The 19339-nt window shown below is 37.3% G+C and overlaps 2 protein-coding genes across 7 annotated transcripts in view; both read right to left on the reverse strand.

Moving 5' to 3' along the window:
- Positions 1–19339, reverse strand: part of JADE3 (jade family PHD finger 3) — a 135056-nt gene that overhangs the window by 53161 nt on the left and 62556 nt on the right. For 4 of the 6 annotated variants that reach the window (XM_037512485.2, XM_037512484.2, XM_037512487.2 and 1 more), the window contains 2 exons: positions 11276–11332; positions 10431–10519 (listed from right to left, as the gene is read on the reverse strand). In XM_037512485.2, coding sequence (XP_037368382.1) covers positions 10431–10519; positions 11276–11324 — 138 coding nt within the window. In that variant the 5' untranslated portion in view covers positions 11325–11332. Of the gene's footprint in view, positions 1–10430; positions 10520–10701; positions 10823–11275; positions 11351–19339 lie in introns of those variants that run through there. The other 2 variants (XM_037512483.2, XM_037512488.2) reach the window with 2 other exon arrangements.
- LOC119246201 (60S ribosomal protein L26-like) lies at positions 14759–15321 on the reverse strand. The gene has a single exon (XM_037512489.2). It carries the CDS (start codon positions 15212–15214, stop codon positions 14777–14779), a length of 438 nt encoding a protein of 145 aa, XP_037368386.1. The 5' UTR covers positions 15215–15321; the 3' UTR covers positions 14759–14776.

Below are 19339 nucleotides of genomic sequence, written 5' to 3' on the forward strand. Positions count from 1 at the left end.
GGAAGACACTCAGCCAAGAGGGGAGACAAAAAGAAGGTCGATAGAGGAATTAGAAGCCTTTGGTGCCCACAGCAGTAACAAATTTTAAAAACCCTCTTACATTGCCTACAGGACTATAAAATGATAAAGCCCCTTTGGAAAATAGTCACACAGTTTCTCAAGTGGTTAAAGGCTTAAACAGAGTTAAAGTATGACCCAGCAAATCCACACCTAAGTATAAACCCAAGACAACTAAAAATGTATGTTCACATAAAAACTTGTACATGAGTGTTCATAAAAGCTTTATTCATAATACTCCAAAAATGGAGACCACCCATCAACTAATGAACGTATGAACAATATGTGGTTTATCCATACAATAAAATATCATTCAGTCATAAAATGAGATGAAGTAAATTTAATGAACCTTGAAAACACTGCTTAGTGAAAGAAGCCAGACACAAACGACCATATATTGTCTGATTCCATTTACATGAAATGCCCTAAGTAGGTAAATCCATATAGACAAATTAGATTAGGGGCTGGGAGTAAGGAGATTAGGGAGCAAATGCTAATGGGTAGGTGAAAATGCACTAAATTTAAATTGTGGTAATGGTGACCCAACTCTGAATATACTGCTGAATCATACTTCAAATGGATAAATTACATATGAGAATATTTCAAAAAAGATGTAAAATTTTTAAAAAAAGGGTGATTGCTGTGATGTCAATGGACATCACCCAAGAGGTCTTGATGTCCACTCCCACCCAATAATAACAAGGCAGTCTCTCTTCAATGTAGTATCAACAGAGACTAGGTAGTGAGTCTGAACTTCAATCTTTGCCTATCATTAATGTAGTACCCCTACAACCACCATGCCCTGCTATCAGTGGAGGCAACCAGGTGAGGATTTTCACCCTCACCAAGTAGTAATGAAACACCCCAGCCCCTTCCCAATTAAAAGAACTATCACTCTGAAGAGGTAACTAGATAACTAGAGAGAACTAGAACAGGATGCCTAAGAATTTCCCAAGGGGCAGAAAAAGTCAGTACTCCTTTTCCCTATTGATCTGGTTATTTTGATGGTTTGATAAAACAGAAGATTTAAGTAAGACTTAGTGGCTGATAACATAATACTCAAATAATGCAGGATATTAAAAAAACACTCACCACACTAAGAACTAGGAATGAGAAGAGAATCAATAGAAAGCAACACTAAGATGACACAGATGCTGGGATTATCTGACAAGGATTTAAAGCGGTCATCATAAAAATGCTTCAAAAAGAAGTTAGAAACACTTTCAAAGAAACAAATGAGATATGGGATATAGAGAACAACCAAATGAAAAGTATGAATAGGAATACTACGATATATGAAATAAACTCATGATTAAGTAGATAGGTTCAGTAGAGGAATCAAATTTACAGAATGAAAAATCAATGAACAAGAGCAATTACCAAATCTGGTCAACAGGAAAGAACACACACACACACACACAAAGTGCCTGAGGGACGAAAGATCTAACATTCACGAAAATGAAGCCCCAGAAGACAAGAAAGAAGGGAGAAGTGAGAAAAATAGTTTTGAAGAAATAATGGCTGAAAATTCCCCAAATACATCAGAAAACATAAGTGCAGGTTCAAGAAGCTGATCAAATCCCAGGATAAGTGTGGTAAACCAAAAGAAACCCATGCTTAGGCATACCATAATCTAACTTTGGAAAACTAAAGACAAAGAAAAGTCTTAAAAGCCACTGGAAAAGAAATGACTGATTACTCATGTAGAACACCTATCGGGTTGTTGGAACTTTTCCAACAGCCCAATATTTGAATGAGAGCAGGTTTCTCATCAGACACCATGACAGATAAAAGTGCTCCTGACCAGAAAAAGAAAGAATGGAGGTATTACATTCCCGATGTCAAACTATACTACAAAGCCCTAATAATTAAAACAGCATGGTACTGGAACAAAAAGACACACAGACCAATGGAACCATATTGAAAATGCAGATATAAAGCCACACACATATGGACAACTACTCTATGACAAAGGAGCAAAGAATATACACTGGAACAAGAACAGTCTCTTCAATAAACGGTGCTGGGAAAACTGGACTGCTACATGCTAAAGAATGAAACTAGATTACTATCTCATATCATACACAAAGATCAACTCAAAATGGATAAAAGACCTGAATGTAAGATCTGAAAGCATATACCACATAGAAGAAAGCATAGGCAAAACATTCCATGACATATATCTCAGAAACATCTTTTAGACTCATCCTTTGAAACAAAGAAAATGAAGGAAAAGATAAACAGCTGGGACTACATCAAACTAAAAAGCTTCTATACAGCAAGAGACAGTAACGGACACGGAGATACCGCACAGACTGGGAGAAAATATTTGCACTCTACAAAACTGATAAGGTACTGATAATAAAGATCTACAAAGAGCTTACACAATTCAACAAAAACAAAAACAAAAACAAAAAGAATCCAGTTTAAAAAAGTGGGCAGAAGAGCTAAAAAGACACTTCTCCAAAGAAGAAATGCACATGGCCAAGAGGCACATGAGAAACTGTTCAACATCACTTATAAGCAGGAAAATGCAAGTCAAAACCACAGTGAGATATCCTCTCACACCAGACGAATGGCCAACATTAAAAAACCTAACAACAAATGTTGGCGAGGATGTGGAGAAAAGGGAACCCTCTTACACTGCTAGTGGGAATGCAAACTGGGCCAACCACCACGGAAAGCCACGTGGAGGACCCTCAAATTACTAAAAATGGAGCAACCACATGACCCAGCAATACCACTCCTAGGAATCTACCCAAAGGACACAAAATATTAATTTAAAAAGACACTTGAACTCCTATCTTCATCACAGCACTATTTACAATAGCTAAAATATGGAAACAACCTAAATGCCCAGAAACAGATGGAATACTAGTCAGCAATGGAATACTATTGGAATACTATTCAGCAATCAAAAAAAGATAAACTTACACATTCCAAGCAACATGAATGGAGCTGGAAGGGATTATGCTCAGTGAAATAAGTCAGAAGGAAAAAGAAAAATATCAGATGGTTTCATTTATTAAGAGGAACATAGGGAAACCATACAAGGGATCAGGAAAAAAAAAAAAGAGACAAAACTAGCAGTCAAACTATAATTGGAGACATTCATCAGGGGAGGGGGAGGGAAAGGGATTAAACTGGGAGGGAAGAGCACACAAAATCTATGGTGATGGTTCATAGGTGTCTTGGTGGTGGTAATTTTATGGGGACAACACCTAAGAGGAAAAATCAGACATTGTACAAAAATGAACAATGATGTAAAAAAAAAAAGAAACCATGATAGCTAGAAGATAGTAGTATATTTGTCAAGTGCTGAAAAAGTACTGTAGAAAAACTGTTATGAATAAACAGGAAGTAGACTTATTATGGTCATCATTTTGGACTGTACACAAATGTCAAATCACTATATTGTACACCTGAAACTAACATGTTGTACGACAATTACACTTAATTTTTTTTTAAAAAGAAAAGAACTGTTACACCAGAATTCTATATTATTACATATTCTTCAGGAATGAAGATGAAACAAAGATATCCTCAAAAGAAGAAAAATCAAGAAAATTTACAACCAGGAGATTTACCCTAAAATAATGGCAAAAGGAAGTTCTTCAAACAGAAAGAGGAGCAAGAGAGTAAAGGCAAAAAGAGTATCTGTCTTTTGAGTTTTATAAATCATCCTTGATGGCTGAAGCAAGTAATATAGTCTAATGTGGCTTTCAATATATGTAGAGAAAATATTTAAGACAATTATAAAATTGTGTGTGTGTTGGTGTGCATGTGTGTGTCTGTGCGCGTGTGTGTGTACAAATGAACCTGATGGGAAAGTTTCTATTTTCACATGAAGTGGAAACACGTAGAGACCAGCAGATGGGTAAGTAACATATGCAAAAAAAGCCTCCCTTTTAAAGGCTGTTCCCCAAGAGCAACCACTACAAATCTACACAAAAGATATATACTCGAAATCACTATAGAAAAATCAAATAGAAAATAGAATGGCAGACAACCCACAATATACCAAAAGTTACATTAAATATAATGGTTAAAATATTATGTCAATTAGGCAAAAAAAAAAAAAAAAAAAAAAAAAGGTAAGCAGGAAAGTGTGGGCCTGCACAAGGCTGTTGGAGACTGGCGATCATGTGCCCCTTTTCGGAACTAAGTAGAAGAGAGGAGAGGGAGGGCTCTGCCAGCAAGATGAACTGTGGGTCCCAGGAAAGTGCAGGCCTGCCTGCTGGGACAATACATCAAGAAGACATAACACTCATCAACATATATGCACCAAATGAAGGAGCACCAAAATATATCAGACAATTATTATCAGCTCTGAAAACAGACATTAGAGAAAATACATTTACAGTAGGAGACTCTCACCAATGGACAGATCAATGAGACAAAAAAATAAACAAGGACACTAGAGCCCTAATAAAGACCTAGACGTCATAGTACACTACACCCCCAAAAATTCAAGTACACATTTTTCTCAAGTGCACATGGATCATTTTCCAGGATTGATCACATATTGGGCCACAAAACAAACTTCAACAGATACATTAAGATCAAAGTCATACCAACTATCTGAGTGAAATAAGTCAGAAGGAAAAATTAAAAAAATGGATGGTTTCACTTATAGGAGGAAAACAGGGGAACCAAAGAAGGGATCAGGAAAAAAATAATTATAATAAATTAAAAAACAAAATTTACAGGTGACTATAAATCAGAGACACCCTGCAGGGGAGAGGGAGGGAGAGGGATCAAAGCAAGGGAGGGAAGAGCACAAGGGACTATGGTGATGGTGCACGGGTGAATTGGTGGTGGGAATTCTAGGGGACTACACCTGACAGGACAAAGCAAACATTGTACAAAAATGAACAAAGACATAAAATATAAATAAATAAATTACATAAAAATTAAGAAAAATGTTATGTCAATTAAAAGACAGAAATTGACAGTGGATTAAAAAAAAATGACCCAATTATATATAATCCACAAGAAACTCACTTCAAATATAATCATATATGTAGACTGAAAGTTAAATGATAAAAAATCATACCACATAAACATGAATCAAAGGGAAGCCAGAAATTGTATTAATATTAGATAGTACAGATTTTAGAGCAAACAGAGTAACAAAACGACATTATATGATGATGAATTTGCCAAGAATATGTGTATGCACCTAACAAGGGGGGGTTCACAATATATAAAGTAAAGCTGACAGAATGGAGGAAAAACACACAAAACGACAATTATAGTTGGAGACTTCTACAGTCCTCTCCGATCAGTGAACATAGAGAACAGCATGAATCAAGAGGACACAACAACTGCATAATAGACATTCTCATCAAGTGCCCATAAAATATTCACCAAAATAAATCATATCCTGGACCATAAAATAACCCTTGACAAATGTAAAAGAACTGAAATCATACAGACTATGTTCGATAGCAAAATTGAACTCAAAATGGAAATCAGTAAGAGAAAGACAGCGGCAAAGTCTCCCAATACTGGAAGCTGACAACACACTTGACCATCCACAATCACAGAAACTGAAAGAGAATGGAAGACAAGACACCAGATTGTATGGGATTCTCTAAAAGCAGTATTATGAGGGAAGTATACTGCAATATAGGCCCACATTAAAAAATAAAAAAAACAAGTCTCAAACAATCTATCATTACAACCGAAGGAATTATAAAAAAGAATAAACAAAACCAAAAATCAGTAGAAGAAAATTATAAAAATTAGAACAGAAATAAATGAAGCAGAAGAGAAAAAGATAGTTCAAAAGATCAGTGAAACCAAAAGCTGTTTCTTTACTAATATAAACAAAGTTGGCAAATCCCTAGCAAGACTCACAGAGAAATAACCCATATAAAAAGAATCAGAAATGAAAAAGGCAAAATTACAACAGATGCTGCCGAAAAACAAAGGATTATAAGAAACTATTATGAATATCTCTATCCAAACAAACTGAATAACCTAGAAGAAATGGACAAATTTTTATAACCATACAATCTTCTAAGGCTGAACCAGGATGAAGCAGACAGCTTAAACAGAACAATCACAAGCACAGAAATTGAAAAAATAACCAAAAGTCTCTCTAAGAACAAAAGCAGAGAGTTTCTCTAGTGAATTTTACCAAAGCTTCAAAGAGGACCTAATACCTATCATGCTACTCAAACTGTTAAAAAAAAAAAATGAAAGATGGAAAGCTTCTATGAGGCTTTCCAAACCAAGTAAGGGCAGCATGAAGAAGGCAAAATAAAGGCCATTATCTCTAATGAACATAGATGTAAAATATCCTCAACAAAATTTTAGCAAACTGAATCCAGCAATATATTGAAAGAATTACCCACCATGTATAAGGAGGCTTTATTCCAGGGATGCAAGACTGGTTCAGCATTTGCAAACAATGTCATGCATCAGAGCAACAAAAAAGGAGTATTAAAAAAACCACATGATCATTTCAATAGATATTGAAAAAACATTCAACTAGATTCAACACCCATTTATGACAAAAAACTCTCAATAAAATGGGAATAAGGAAAAATAGATCAACATAATAAAGTCCAGATCTAACAAACCCACAGCCAACATCATACTGAATGGTGAAAAACTGAAAGCATCTCTCCTAAGATCAGAAACAAGACAAGGATAGGCACTCTCACCACTACTGTTCAACACGGTATTGGCAGTCCTAGCCAGAACAATTAGGCAACAAGAAGGCATAAAAGGAATCCAAATTGGAAAATAACTATCACTATTTTCACAAATAACATACACAGACAACACAATAATAAACACAGAAAATCCAAGACTATAGCAAAAACTTCTAGAAATAATGGATACAAAATCAATACATAAATATTTGTAACATTTCCATATGCAAACAATGAACTAGGGGAAAGAGAAATTAATCCCATCGATCTCATTTATAATTATACCAAAAAGAATGAAATACATGGGAGTAAACTTACAAAGGAGGTGAAGGACCTATACACTAAAAAGTATAACACACTGTCAAAAGAAACAAGACACAAAGAAATGGAAAGACAGCCTGTGTTCGTGGATTGGAAGGATAAATATTGTCAAAATGGCTACATTACCTAAAATAATTCAATGCAATATCTATCAAAATTCCAGTGGCATTTTTCAAGGAAGTAGGCCAATTATAAAATTAGTAAGGAATCACGAAAGACCCTGAATAGCTAAAGCAGTCCTGGGAGAAAAGAAAAATAGAGATCTCACAATCCCTGACCTCAAACTATACTATACATGGAAAGAAAAACAGTATGGTTTGGAACAAAACAGAAACACATACCAATGGAGCAGAACAGAGAGTTTAGAAATAAACGCACAGAAATATGACAATCATTGACAAAGGAGCCATGATGATACAATGGAGAAAGGAAAGCCTCTTCAACAAACGGCAATGAGAAACTTGGAGAGCTACAAGTGAAAAAAACAAGAAACTAATCATTTAAATCCATACATAAAAACTGATTCAAAATGGATTAAGGACTAGGATATGAGGGCCTCCCCTGGTGGCGCAGTGGTTGAGCGCTGGGCTGCAAAGCTGCCCACAGACTCTGCAGCGCTGGTTTGATCCCAGGCCACGGGCAAGAGTCCCACATGGCGCACAGACTTCTCCTGCTGCCCGCTGCTCCCCTCAGCAGTGTACTTCGTCAGTCTGCCTGTTTTGTTCTCCACTCTGGTGAATTCTCTCACCCTCCCGTGCTTCTGAATGTACCCAGTGCTTATATAAATAAATAAATCTTAAAAAAAGAAAATATGGTTACAAAAAAAAAAAAAAAAAAAAAAGTTACTGCACTGTGAAAGAAACCACCACAAAAACAAAAGAGACAATCTATGAACTAGAAGATATTACATGTCTGACAAGGGGTTAATTTCCAAAATACATAGAGAATTTATGCAACTCAAAAACAAAACACCCAATAAAAAATGGATGAAAAACCTAAGTAGATATTTCTCCAAAGACATACAGATGGCCTTCAGGCACATGAAAAAATGTTGAACATCACTCATTATAAGGGAAATGCAAATCAAACCACCATGCAATATCACCTCATCCCTGTGTGAATGGTCTATCAAACAGAATGGAAGCAACAAATGTTGGCAAAGATGTGGAGAAAAGGGAAAAGCCATTTAGTGTTGGTGAAAATTAAACTGGCTCAGCCTCTATGGAAAACTCTATTGAGATTACTTAAAAAAAAAAAAAAAACAACTAAAAAATGGAAATACCATATGATCCAGCAGTATCATACCTAGGTATTTACCCAAATAATATGAAAACATTAATACAAAAAGATTTATGTACTCTTATGTTCATAGCAACATTATTCACAATAGCCAAGATGGAACCAACCTAAATATCCATTGACAATGGAGCAAAGAAAGTTTGTTCAATAAGTGGTACTGGGAAAGTGGTAGTGGGAAAACTGGGTCGCTACATGCAAAAGAATGAAGCTCGACTACTACCTCACACCATGCACAACAACCAACTTAAAATTGATTAAAGAACTAGACATAAGACCTGAAACCATAAAATATACAGAAGGAAATACAAAGAGTTATCCTAAATGGGTAGGCACAATGTTTCTTTCCCACCATTCTATAGTCAAAGCCTTCTTTGGAAAGATGGGAATTTTGTTCTGCTCCTGTTTATTTGCATTTGATTCCCTAAGTTTTTCTGAGTGATGCAGACATGTGTAAACACACTTTCATATTCCACTGTGCCCAGAAAGATCCCTGGCAAAAGAAGAAAATGAGAGTGACTTCTGAGAAATGGAAAGAGAAACGTTGCTTTGATTGACAACCTAAAGCAGCATTCCTTCGCATCATGGCAGACAGAACCCATGACTTGTTTCTAACCAACTGAATATGGCAGACATAATGGGAATGCACTTCCTTGATAAAGTTATATTACAAGGCAAATATGATGAGGTGTCATTCCCATGATTATGTTATCTAAGATTCATTCTGTTCAGACTGGAGCAAAATATAGTCACTCTTCTTGCTGGCTTTGAAAGAGTGAGTCACCATGTTTTGGAACAATCTATGGAGAAGCCACATGTCTATGCAGACAATAGGAGAGGAGAAAGGTGGTCCTCTGTCAAGTTACCAAGAAAACGGACCTAAGCTCCCCAGCTTCAAGGAGGTGAATTCCACCTGAATGAGTCTGGAAGCAAATGCTTTCTTAGTCAAACCTCCAGATGAGAACATAGCCCCTCAACACAATGACTGCAGTTATTAATGTTCTTAAACTTCTTAAAGACTGAACAGGGCCTCCCTGGTGGCACAAGGGCTTAAAGTTTCAGCACTATGAAGTCATCACCAGCCACTGCAGCACAAGTTCGATCCCCGGTCAGGGAGCTAACCCACACGGCGCAGCAGACCTCTCCTGTCTTGCTTGCTGCTCCCCTCAGCAGTGTATTTCAGTCAGTCTGCCTGTTCTGCTCCCCACTCTCTCTGATAAATCTTCTCATCCCACCCCACACCTCTGGCCTACACCCCAGCTCTTGTACGCATAAATAAATAAATCTTTTTTTTAAAAAAAAGACTGAACAGAAGAACCTATTCACATTGTGCCCACATTCCTGACTCACAGAAAAAGAGATAATAAATGTATGCTACTTTAAGTCACTAACTTTGTGATAATCTGTGATGCAGCAATGGCTAGGTAATATATCCTCTTTTCCCCTTGCAACCAAGAAAGACTACCCATCAAAGTGAAAATACACACAGTTTCTTATCATTTAATTATAAGAGGAAAATCTGAGGGATCCATAAAATCATTACCAAATCTAAGTGCAACCATGGCACTTTGCTATACTTGGGGCAGAATATGACCATCCTCACAAGGAGTGATTTACTCTTCCAGGCTTGGCAGTGCTCTGAAGGCTGTGAAACCCCAGCACAGTCCACAGCCTATATCTTAACCTAGTCCTTCTCCATCCACAAACACTTCATCTATCCTTTTCTGCACTGTTTCCCATTTGCCAACTTAGTTCTTTCCAATTATAGGACAAATTTTTGGGTACTTCCCAATTCCCCAAGTCTGCCTCCCTTTGACCTCTTGGCTTGGAAAGGCAGAAAGGCTTTCTATTGTAAAGTCGGGCACTTGAGTGACATCACCAAAATGAAATCATAGTGGAGGATTACCATTTCCTCAAGATGAAAGGAAAATGGAATTTTTCTTGAAAAAAAAAAAAAGGTAATCATGAATCAAGCCTATCCTTTGGCACACTGTTTATACTTCATGGCTCCAAGATTGGGGTATTATTAGATACATAGGCAGAAGGCAGCTTTCTATTTTTTAAATAGAAAATTTGAATATTTGATCTCACCTCAGCAGGTTTCTTGTGTTCACTTGGAATTTTTGACTTACACTTGCTCCTCCTATACATTGAGCCACAAGTAAAGGAAGTAGAAGGACCTGCAAAAGATAATTAGAAAAAATACTGAGACTTATCTGCTAATATAATTAAATGTCACCCAAGAGAATTTGAAATACATGATGGATTAGAGGACAGTGATCTCATATCACTGAAGAAAATAGTTAAACTGAACACAAGGAAGGCTCGTAGTGGAGTTTAATGGAATTTATAGGTGACTTACCAGCATGCAAGAGCTTCAACAATGCTACTGCTAAAGAGATTTGATTTGGTGTAATCATACCGTACAATATTTTGGAATAACATGATTCATGTTCCACCTGGAGAAGTATCTGCAAAAGCAACTAGAAAAACTAAAACTGTGGAGCAAGTAAGCTGTGTACTCTTCAGCACTTCCCCAAATACTGTTTTAATAAGGTTGTTGCCTTTTACAAATGAGTTTCATCCAGTCAAACATTTAGTACCTGAGCTACAATTAGAATTGTAGGCCAACAATTTATATTCTCATACTCCCTTTCTAGAAAAGTACTATCATTATTAGAATTTGGCTTTTGTTGTTTAGATAATGAAAAATGAAAAAGTACTATATATGCCACACAAAATCGATTCTCCCACCTGTAATTTATCTACTTTTAATGAAATTTAAATAATAAGAAAAACAGTGCTCCAAGTCTTCCTTCCCAGAAACATTAGTTTTTAACCACTGAAGTACACATGAAACAGCTTGGCCTCAGGTTAAAGGAATACTCAAGGAGTACAGATACAGGGATTACCAGCCATGGACTGGTTCTACTCACTGCTGTCTGAACTGTCACTGCTGCTGAGATGTCTATGGCGTTTCATCATGGAGCATCCTGGGAAAGAGAACAACACTGAATAAAACAGTCAACATAAACACACACACACACACACACACACACACACACACACACACACACACACACACACACACACACACACACATTCCAAAGGGCAGTAAACACTGTCCTACAGACCCCAAGAAGCAAGAGCAAATGAGACAAATCAAATGATAACTGACTGTCAAGAATATTCTCAAATGACTTAGAGTAATAGAAGAGTCCTACCAAATTCTCAATACAGAGTGTGTCAAAGGCTGGGCAATGCCACATATAAGCTTTAGGAGGAAGCCTAAGCAACAAAGGAGGAATGGTACAGGATTGTTTAGAGTTTCAGATGTGGCCACATGACCACTGCCCACCCAAACAAAGGGGACAGCCATAGGATCATCAACAGTTAGGCATCCCGAATATATGAAGAGTAGGAAAGGAAAAAGTAGCAGTGAAGGCAGAGCTGTCAAGGGCCAAGGTTGAAAGAACAATGAGGCATGTCCCATCTTTAAAAGCACAATCACATTACTTTTCTGCCTTCCTTTTCTCACTTTCTCCCTGTCCCTGTCTTCCAAACAACTAGCATAATTTAAAATTGTATCTAGGGGCCTCCCTGGTGATGCAGCAGGTTGAGCGCAGTGCTATGAGGCTGTCTGCAGCCTCTGCAGCGCCGGTTCGATTCCGGGCCAGCCAAGGAGATTCCCACATGGCATGGCAGACCTCTCCTGCCCCAAACACTGCTCCACTCAGCAGTGTATTTCGTTCATTCTGCCTGTTCTGCTCCCTGCTCTGTCTCTGGTGAATTCTCTCACCCTCCCATGCCTCTGGCCTGTACCCCAGTGCTTGTATAAATATATAAATCTTAAAAAATATTTCTGAAAAAAATAAAATTGTGTCTACAGACACACAAGGAATGTTACAGAAAACTCCTATACTGTGAAAAATAAAAAAATGCTCTGGACTAAAATTTCTAATGGTTTAAAAGTGTCTTTCCTATGTGTATGTGTTTGATAATAGAGATACTACCCTTTGGGTCCACACCAGTACTAGAATTTAGGGGAAAAGTAAGACACACATATCACAAGTCACAAAGGAAATGCTGAAAATATAAACTAGAAAATACATCGATATAGTCAGTAACGGACATTCTTTTATGTGCTAAAGTATATAAAATGCTACTGGGGCTATCCTCTTTCCACAAGAAATAAAGGCAAGGGCTACTGCCTTTAAGCTACTCACAGTCTACTCAGGAGAGAGAAATTCAAGTATAAGGCCACTGTGAGAAATTAGGTGTAACAGAAACAAAAGTATATGCTGAAAGCTAAAGAGTTTTACTTCTGGCATGACAGTGTGAGGAGTTTCATGGACCCACAGCCTAGTAAAATTATTTATCAAAAACCCCAAAAAACAAACAATTATTTAAAATCTCTAGAAATGGTCGCAAGGGCATATAGCAAATGAAGTAGTAGTTATTAAACAAAATCTAAATCTAGTATGTAAAGTAAGAAATCAATGGTATCTGGACCTTGATTCCACTTTCTTACATCCTCCCTCCAATCATAGATCACAAGTTAGACTGGTGCAGCCAAGAATATGGAGCTCCTTCTTCCCCAGCTCCTAGTTGCAAGGTTTCCTTTCTGAGGAGAAGCAGTAAATCACCATTTCTCTTCCCGTCCCCAGCTACCTGTTGCTGAGGCTAAGTTCCAGACAGGTGTGGCTGAGAGGTGGAGGCTCCTTATTCCAGGTGGCGCCCACTCCTGGGATGGAATCTACACCTTGAGTGTGGTGCCACCAAGAATACCAAGGCCCCAATTTGCTGGTCCCAGCTGGTGGGGTGAGGTTCTAATTCAGGAGAGGAGGACCTAGGAGATCTGGGACTACATCATTCAGAGGTAAGTACATCATCTCCATCCCCTGCTTCACAGCTGTGGCTCAGAGATTTTTCCTAGGGGGTGATACATGCCATGGACTAGAAGGCTTCAACTCTCCTACCCCCCACTCCCATAACCGACTTCATTTGCAACACAGTGTGGAGAAGTTCAAGCCTAGGCTGACTATCATGCTAGAATAAGCTAACTATTATGCTGGAGAGTGCCAGAGAGAGCTGGTGTCAGAAGAAATCTCAAATACTGATCTGTTCCTCATAGTTCAAATGCTGAACTATCCCTTCAAAGGTGCACTGATTTGATTGGATCAGTTTGTGGAGAAATCTATGCCTCAGAGTATTATCATAAACAACAAAGCAAGCAGCCAGCAATTAGGGGAGCTTAACAGCTGGGAGTGGTCAGGGACATAGACAAAGAGAGCCTCACCAAATCACTGTGGGCATACCCAAGATTGCATCACTAAGGAGCAACATCAGAGGCTTCACACAAGGCAGGAGAAAGAAGGGTAGAAAAAAGGCTTCAATAAAATAATCCAGTCAGTCACTAAAGAAGTAAACAAGCTAATAAAAATAAATCACTGTTGTGGGGTGGGGACCAATGCCCAGAGTTGCTACATTACATTATCTAAAATGGCTAGTTTCCAACAAAAAATTTTAAGACATGCAAAGAAAGAGGAAAGTTTGATTTATACACTAGCAAAAAAGCAGGCAACAGAAACTATGAGCAACCAGACGTCAGACTGAATAAATGACTTCACTCAGTCATATAAATATGTTCAAAGAAGGTAAGTGTAACAACAGAGACAAAGTACACAAGATAACTAAATGGTAATTCTGGCATTGAAAAATACAGTAACTAAAATGAAAAATTCACTAAAGGGGCTCAGCATCAGATTTGAAATGGAAGAATAAATATAAACTTTAGATAGATTAATAGAGGTTATATAAGCTAAAGATCTGAGAGAAAAAAGATGGAGATAAATGAACAAAGCCTCAGAAAAGATGGGACACCATTAAGTACACCAAAATATATGTAATGGGAGTTATCAAAAGGAAATGAGAAAGGAGTGGGAAAAATTTTCAAAACAATAATGGCAAAAGCATCTCCAATTTACTGAAAAATATTAATTTGCACATCCAAGAAGCTCAACAAACTCTAAGTAGGTAACTACTTATGGGCTGCTGCTGCCGCCGCCACTACTACCACTGTAGCCCCGCCCGCAGCCACCACAGCCACCACCACCACCACCGCCACCACCACCACCACCATCTTCAAAAGAGAATGACAAACAGATATTGTGGTAAAACTGTTGAAACCCAGAGAGGGAAAAAATCTTCAAAGCAGCAAGGAAAAAAATGAGTCCTCACTTGTAAGGGAATCCTAATAAGATTAAGTTTAATCTTCATTAGAAACCATGGAAGTCAGAAGGCAGTAGATAAAATATTCAAAGTGCTCTGTGGTGATATTTGTACATTCTCAATGAATATATTGAAGATCATAAAATCGTATACTTTATTTTTTTTCATTTTAGCAGTTTTTAATGAAAGTTATATACAAGACTATTTTATTCCTGCATCTTCTCAATTGTTGCTTCCTTGTATTTGCCCTTTTCCTTTCCTACTTGGTGAGATTTGGCTTTGTGTTTTAGGATCTTTCTGCGGTCTTTGTCCAGCTTTAGTCTACTGATAACCACCTCACTGGGGTGAATGCCCACATGAATGACTGTGCCATTTGCCTTCTTCCACTGCACTCTTTCAATGTAGATGATATATTTCTTCCTGTAAACCTGGACTACTTTGCCAATTTGCTGTTCTTTATAATGTCCCCGAGCAACGTGAACATCATCATCCTTCTGGATGGGCATGGAGCAGACACTGTACTTCTGCCTCAGCTCTTTGGAAACAGGGGAAGACAAGATCATCCTATGAATGTGGGAAGGCACAGGGAAATGCCTTTTACAATTCTTGCTCTGGTCAGAAGTCACAAAGGGATTGAACTTCATTTTGGCCGCTGGTGCCTCAGTGATAGCCACAAAAGGGAAAAGCAAAACTGTATACTTTAAATGGTTGAACTATATGGTATGAAAATTTATCAGTGAAGCCATTATTAAAAATATGATTAGCATAAGTATCAACATCATTGAAGTTTGATATGTTCTAATGTGAAAGCCAACTGAATATTTCTTTATTAAATTGAGATACAATTAGCATAACATTCACTTCAGGTATACAACACAATGATTCAACATTTATATACACTGCAAAATGAAGAATGTATTTTTAAATAGAACGTTAATCTCCCATCAAATAAAAATTTGGGACTATGTTTGGCTCTTTGGTGTAAAACTTAAGACATTCAAACACTTCTGAAATGCAAACAAAAACAAAACAACGTAATTTAAAGTCACAATAAATGTAGAAATTTAAACAATAAAAGTAATAAATTTTCTAATTATTCCCTATTAAATGCACAAATCTACCACCTCTAGCTATTTCATTTTTCTGATATCATCAGGATGTTTCATATATGTAAACTTTCCAGATAAATGGTGTGCCAAACATTTTAAAATCCTATTATCAATGGGAGATTTTCTAAAATATCCATTTTTATTGTTGAAGCAATAAATTACCACAAACTCAGGGGTTCAAAACTACACACATTCATTACCTTATAGTTCAGTAGGTCAGAAATCTGACATAAATCTCAGTGAGCTAAAATAAAAAAGCCGATAGGGCTGTTTTCCTTTCTGGAGGCTCTAGGACAGAATCCATTTCTTGCCTGTTGCAACTTCTAGAGGCCACACACATTCCTTGGATCCTGACCATCTTCTTCAATCTTCAAAGTCAGCAATGTCGCAACTCTTTGATCCTCATTCGCTGATCCTTCTATTCTGCTCCCTTTTCTACTTTTAAGGACCCCTGTGATTATATCAGGCACACCCAGATAATCCAGGATTATCCCTAGTTTAAAGTCAGTTGATTAGCAACTTTAATTCTCCTTTGCCATGTAATTTAACAATCACAGATTCCAGGGATTAGTGTATACAGACTTTTTTTTTGGGGGGGGGCGCATATTATTCTACTTGTAACCAAATTTTGCATTGTCAAAAGTGAATATACGCCCACACAAATATGTTCAATGGGTATCTGACAAAGGTGGAATAGTAATTCAGTGGAGGAAAGATAGACTTTCCAACAAATGGTAAAGTGGTAATATTTTTAAAATAATGAATTTCAACCTAAATCTCACACTTTAACAAAAGTTAACTCAAAATGAATCACAGACTTAAATGTAAAACTATGAAACTTTTAGAGAAAGTATAGGAGAAAATATTTGGGAGCTAGAGCTAAACAAAGTTCTTAGACTTGACACCCCAAAGCATGGTCTCACAAAGAAAAATCCACCTACTTCAAATTTAAAAACTTGCTCTATAAAAGACTCTTAAGTATAAAAACAAGCTACAGAAATTGACAAAATATTTACAAACCACATATCCAACAATGGACTTGTATCCAGAATATGTAAAGAACTCTAAAAACTCAACAGTAAGAAAACAAAGGACTCAAAAATGCGCAAAAACTTGAACAGACATTTCACACACACACACAGCAAACAAGCACATGAAAAGATGTTCAATATCATTAGCCATTAGGGAAATGACAATTAAAACCACAATAGCTGAAATAAAAAATAGTGAAAATTCAAATGCTGGAAAAGATGTGAAGAAATTATATCACTCATACATTGACAGTGGGGATGTAAAACAATACAGCTACTCTATAAAACCATTTGACTGTCTTTAAAAAGTAAAAGTAGATACCCAATTATCCTAAAACCTAGTAATTGTAATTCCTGGGCATTTATCTCAGAGAAATGAGAATTTATATTCACACAAAAATCCATTTGCAGCAGATTTATCACACCAACCAAAAACTGGGAGGAACCCAGATGTCTTTCAACAGGGAGTGGTTAAACAATCTGTGGTACATCCATGCCATGGAATACTACTCAGCAGTAAAAAGGGACAAAGTATTGATATATGCTACAACATATAAAATAAAAAAAGTAAGACACTTAGTAAAAACATTATATTTAATGAAAGAAGTCATAAACACAACATTCCATTTATATGAAATGTCTAGAGCATGCATATCTAAAGAGTCACTAAGTAGATTAGTGGTCGTCTAGGGTTGGGAATGGGAATATGGACGAGAGAAAATAGGCACAAAGCTTCTTTTTTCGGGGTAACAGAAATGTTTTAAAATTGTATAGTGGTGATGGCTGCAAAACTGTAAATATACTAAAACTCACTGAATTGTATACTTAAAATGGATGCATTTTATAGTATATAAATCATGCCTCAATAAAGTTCTTTAAAACATTAAAAATTATTGAAATGTTTTGTCAGTGAGAATTTTTTAGGTAGCAAGAAGAGCAGCAATACAAAAATTCTGCATCTAGTGAATATAACATCCACATGGATAACTCATAGTGAGAGTGAAAGCAGCAAATGGCATAGAAGAAATACTCTTGATCTCTAAAAATTCTCAGTGAAGAAAGGCTTCCTCACTTCCCTGAGAGTTTCAGGAAACTGATGACTTCTTGTGAGATATATGCTCTTCTCATCTGAAATTCTGGTCTTAGGAACTCTGGCTAAAACAGTGTCCCCACTTTCTACAATATTCTATTCTTTAAGTGAGTTAGCAAACTGTTCATTACTAAAGGAAGTACAGATTTTTAAGAATCTGCAAAATTTGATGTTTTAGAAACTATTATTATAGTAGCAATCATTGTGTATTAAAAATCTTGTATTATCTTGTATAATCAGTAGAGAGCCTAGGAAAAAGATTACCTAACAAGAGTTAACATCAGTCTTGGAAATTTAGAAGGGGGGTTGCAAATGACTTAGAAAATAGAACAAAGTAGGGCTAATTTTAGGGTTTGGGCTGTTATAGTCCACTGATCTATTTCTATAAAGCACTGCTGTTTTAATGACTGTAGAAAATGACAGAGAGTAGTAAATATCAGCAGAGTGAGTCTATGACAATGAAACTTTGTATGTCTATTATTTCTAATCACAACAGTCCTACTATAAATATCACCACAGCCATTTTACAGATGAAAAAGTTGAGGCTCAGAAATGTTTAAACAATATGCTTGGAGTCACATGACCACCAGAGGGCAGAGCTGGCAGGTAAACTGGGAACCTGAGGCAGGCTGGCTGGATGAGAGCATGGTCATCCCACGCATGTATCTGAGGATATACATGTGGGATGAATATCTGAGGCCCACATATTCTGGCTCCAAGTTGCCAGGCCTCATCAGCCTGCTGCTCCCTGCCTCCTGAAAATGCTTTGCCCCATGTGACTGGGTGAACACATCTTATTTCATATTTTCCCACCATTGTACAGAGCTCTTCCCTTTGCCTATGTTGCCTACCATCTTACTCTGACCAACCCACATGCCCTCAACCTGGTCCTATTCACTTGTCCAATCTCTTCAGTGAAGCTATCCAGACACTCCCTTCCACAATTATTCATTTCTTTGCTTTCTATCCAAGACTCTGCACATGCTTCAGTCTATACAAAAAACACCTCATTTGCACTGTAAATATTCTTTACCTGATCAGCCCCACCACTACACCACAACCACATGGAAAATAGGGACTATGTCACTTTCATCTTTTACCCCCAGGCCTTAGAACAGTGTACTGCACAAAGATTAACAGGCTCTGTGGTGCCTCTCCTAGATCTCCTTTACCCATCTCTCAGCTACTGCCAGTTAGCTGCTAATGGCTCACAGCTGTCCCCTTCCCCAAAAGCTGGAGTCCTGCCAAGGGGAGATTATACTCTCTCTGTCTCCCTCCTGGGGCAGCCAGCAGCTAATAATTACTCTACACTCTCCCTGGTCCTCCCCCACTCCCCAGCCAAAACAGGCTAAGGCTAGGCTTTCCTAAGATAATATCCTTCCTTCTTCCTTGCCCTCTTGTCCTTGGCCCCTTATAAGTTTCTCCCAAGAGTAGTCCCCCTCAAATCATGCATGTTCAAACATCTTAGCTTCTGCTTCTGGGCACTCCTACCTAAGACAACACCTGAATTCTCATTTAAGTGGTACATTTTAACAAGTA

Source organism: Talpa occidentalis, unplaced genomic scaffold (assembly GCF_014898055.3).
Source record: "Talpa occidentalis isolate TD23 unplaced genomic scaffold, MPIMG_talOcc4v2.1 talOcc4.15, whole genome shotgun sequence".
NCBI classification, from domain to species: Eukaryota; Metazoa; Chordata; class Mammalia; order Eulipotyphla; family Talpidae; genus Talpa; species Talpa occidentalis.

Coding starts and splice junctions, on each gene's coding strand:
- LOC119246201 (XM_037512489.2), bottom strand. CDS start 15,214: ATGAAGTTCAATCCCTTTGTGACTTCTGACCAGAGCAAGAATTGTAAA.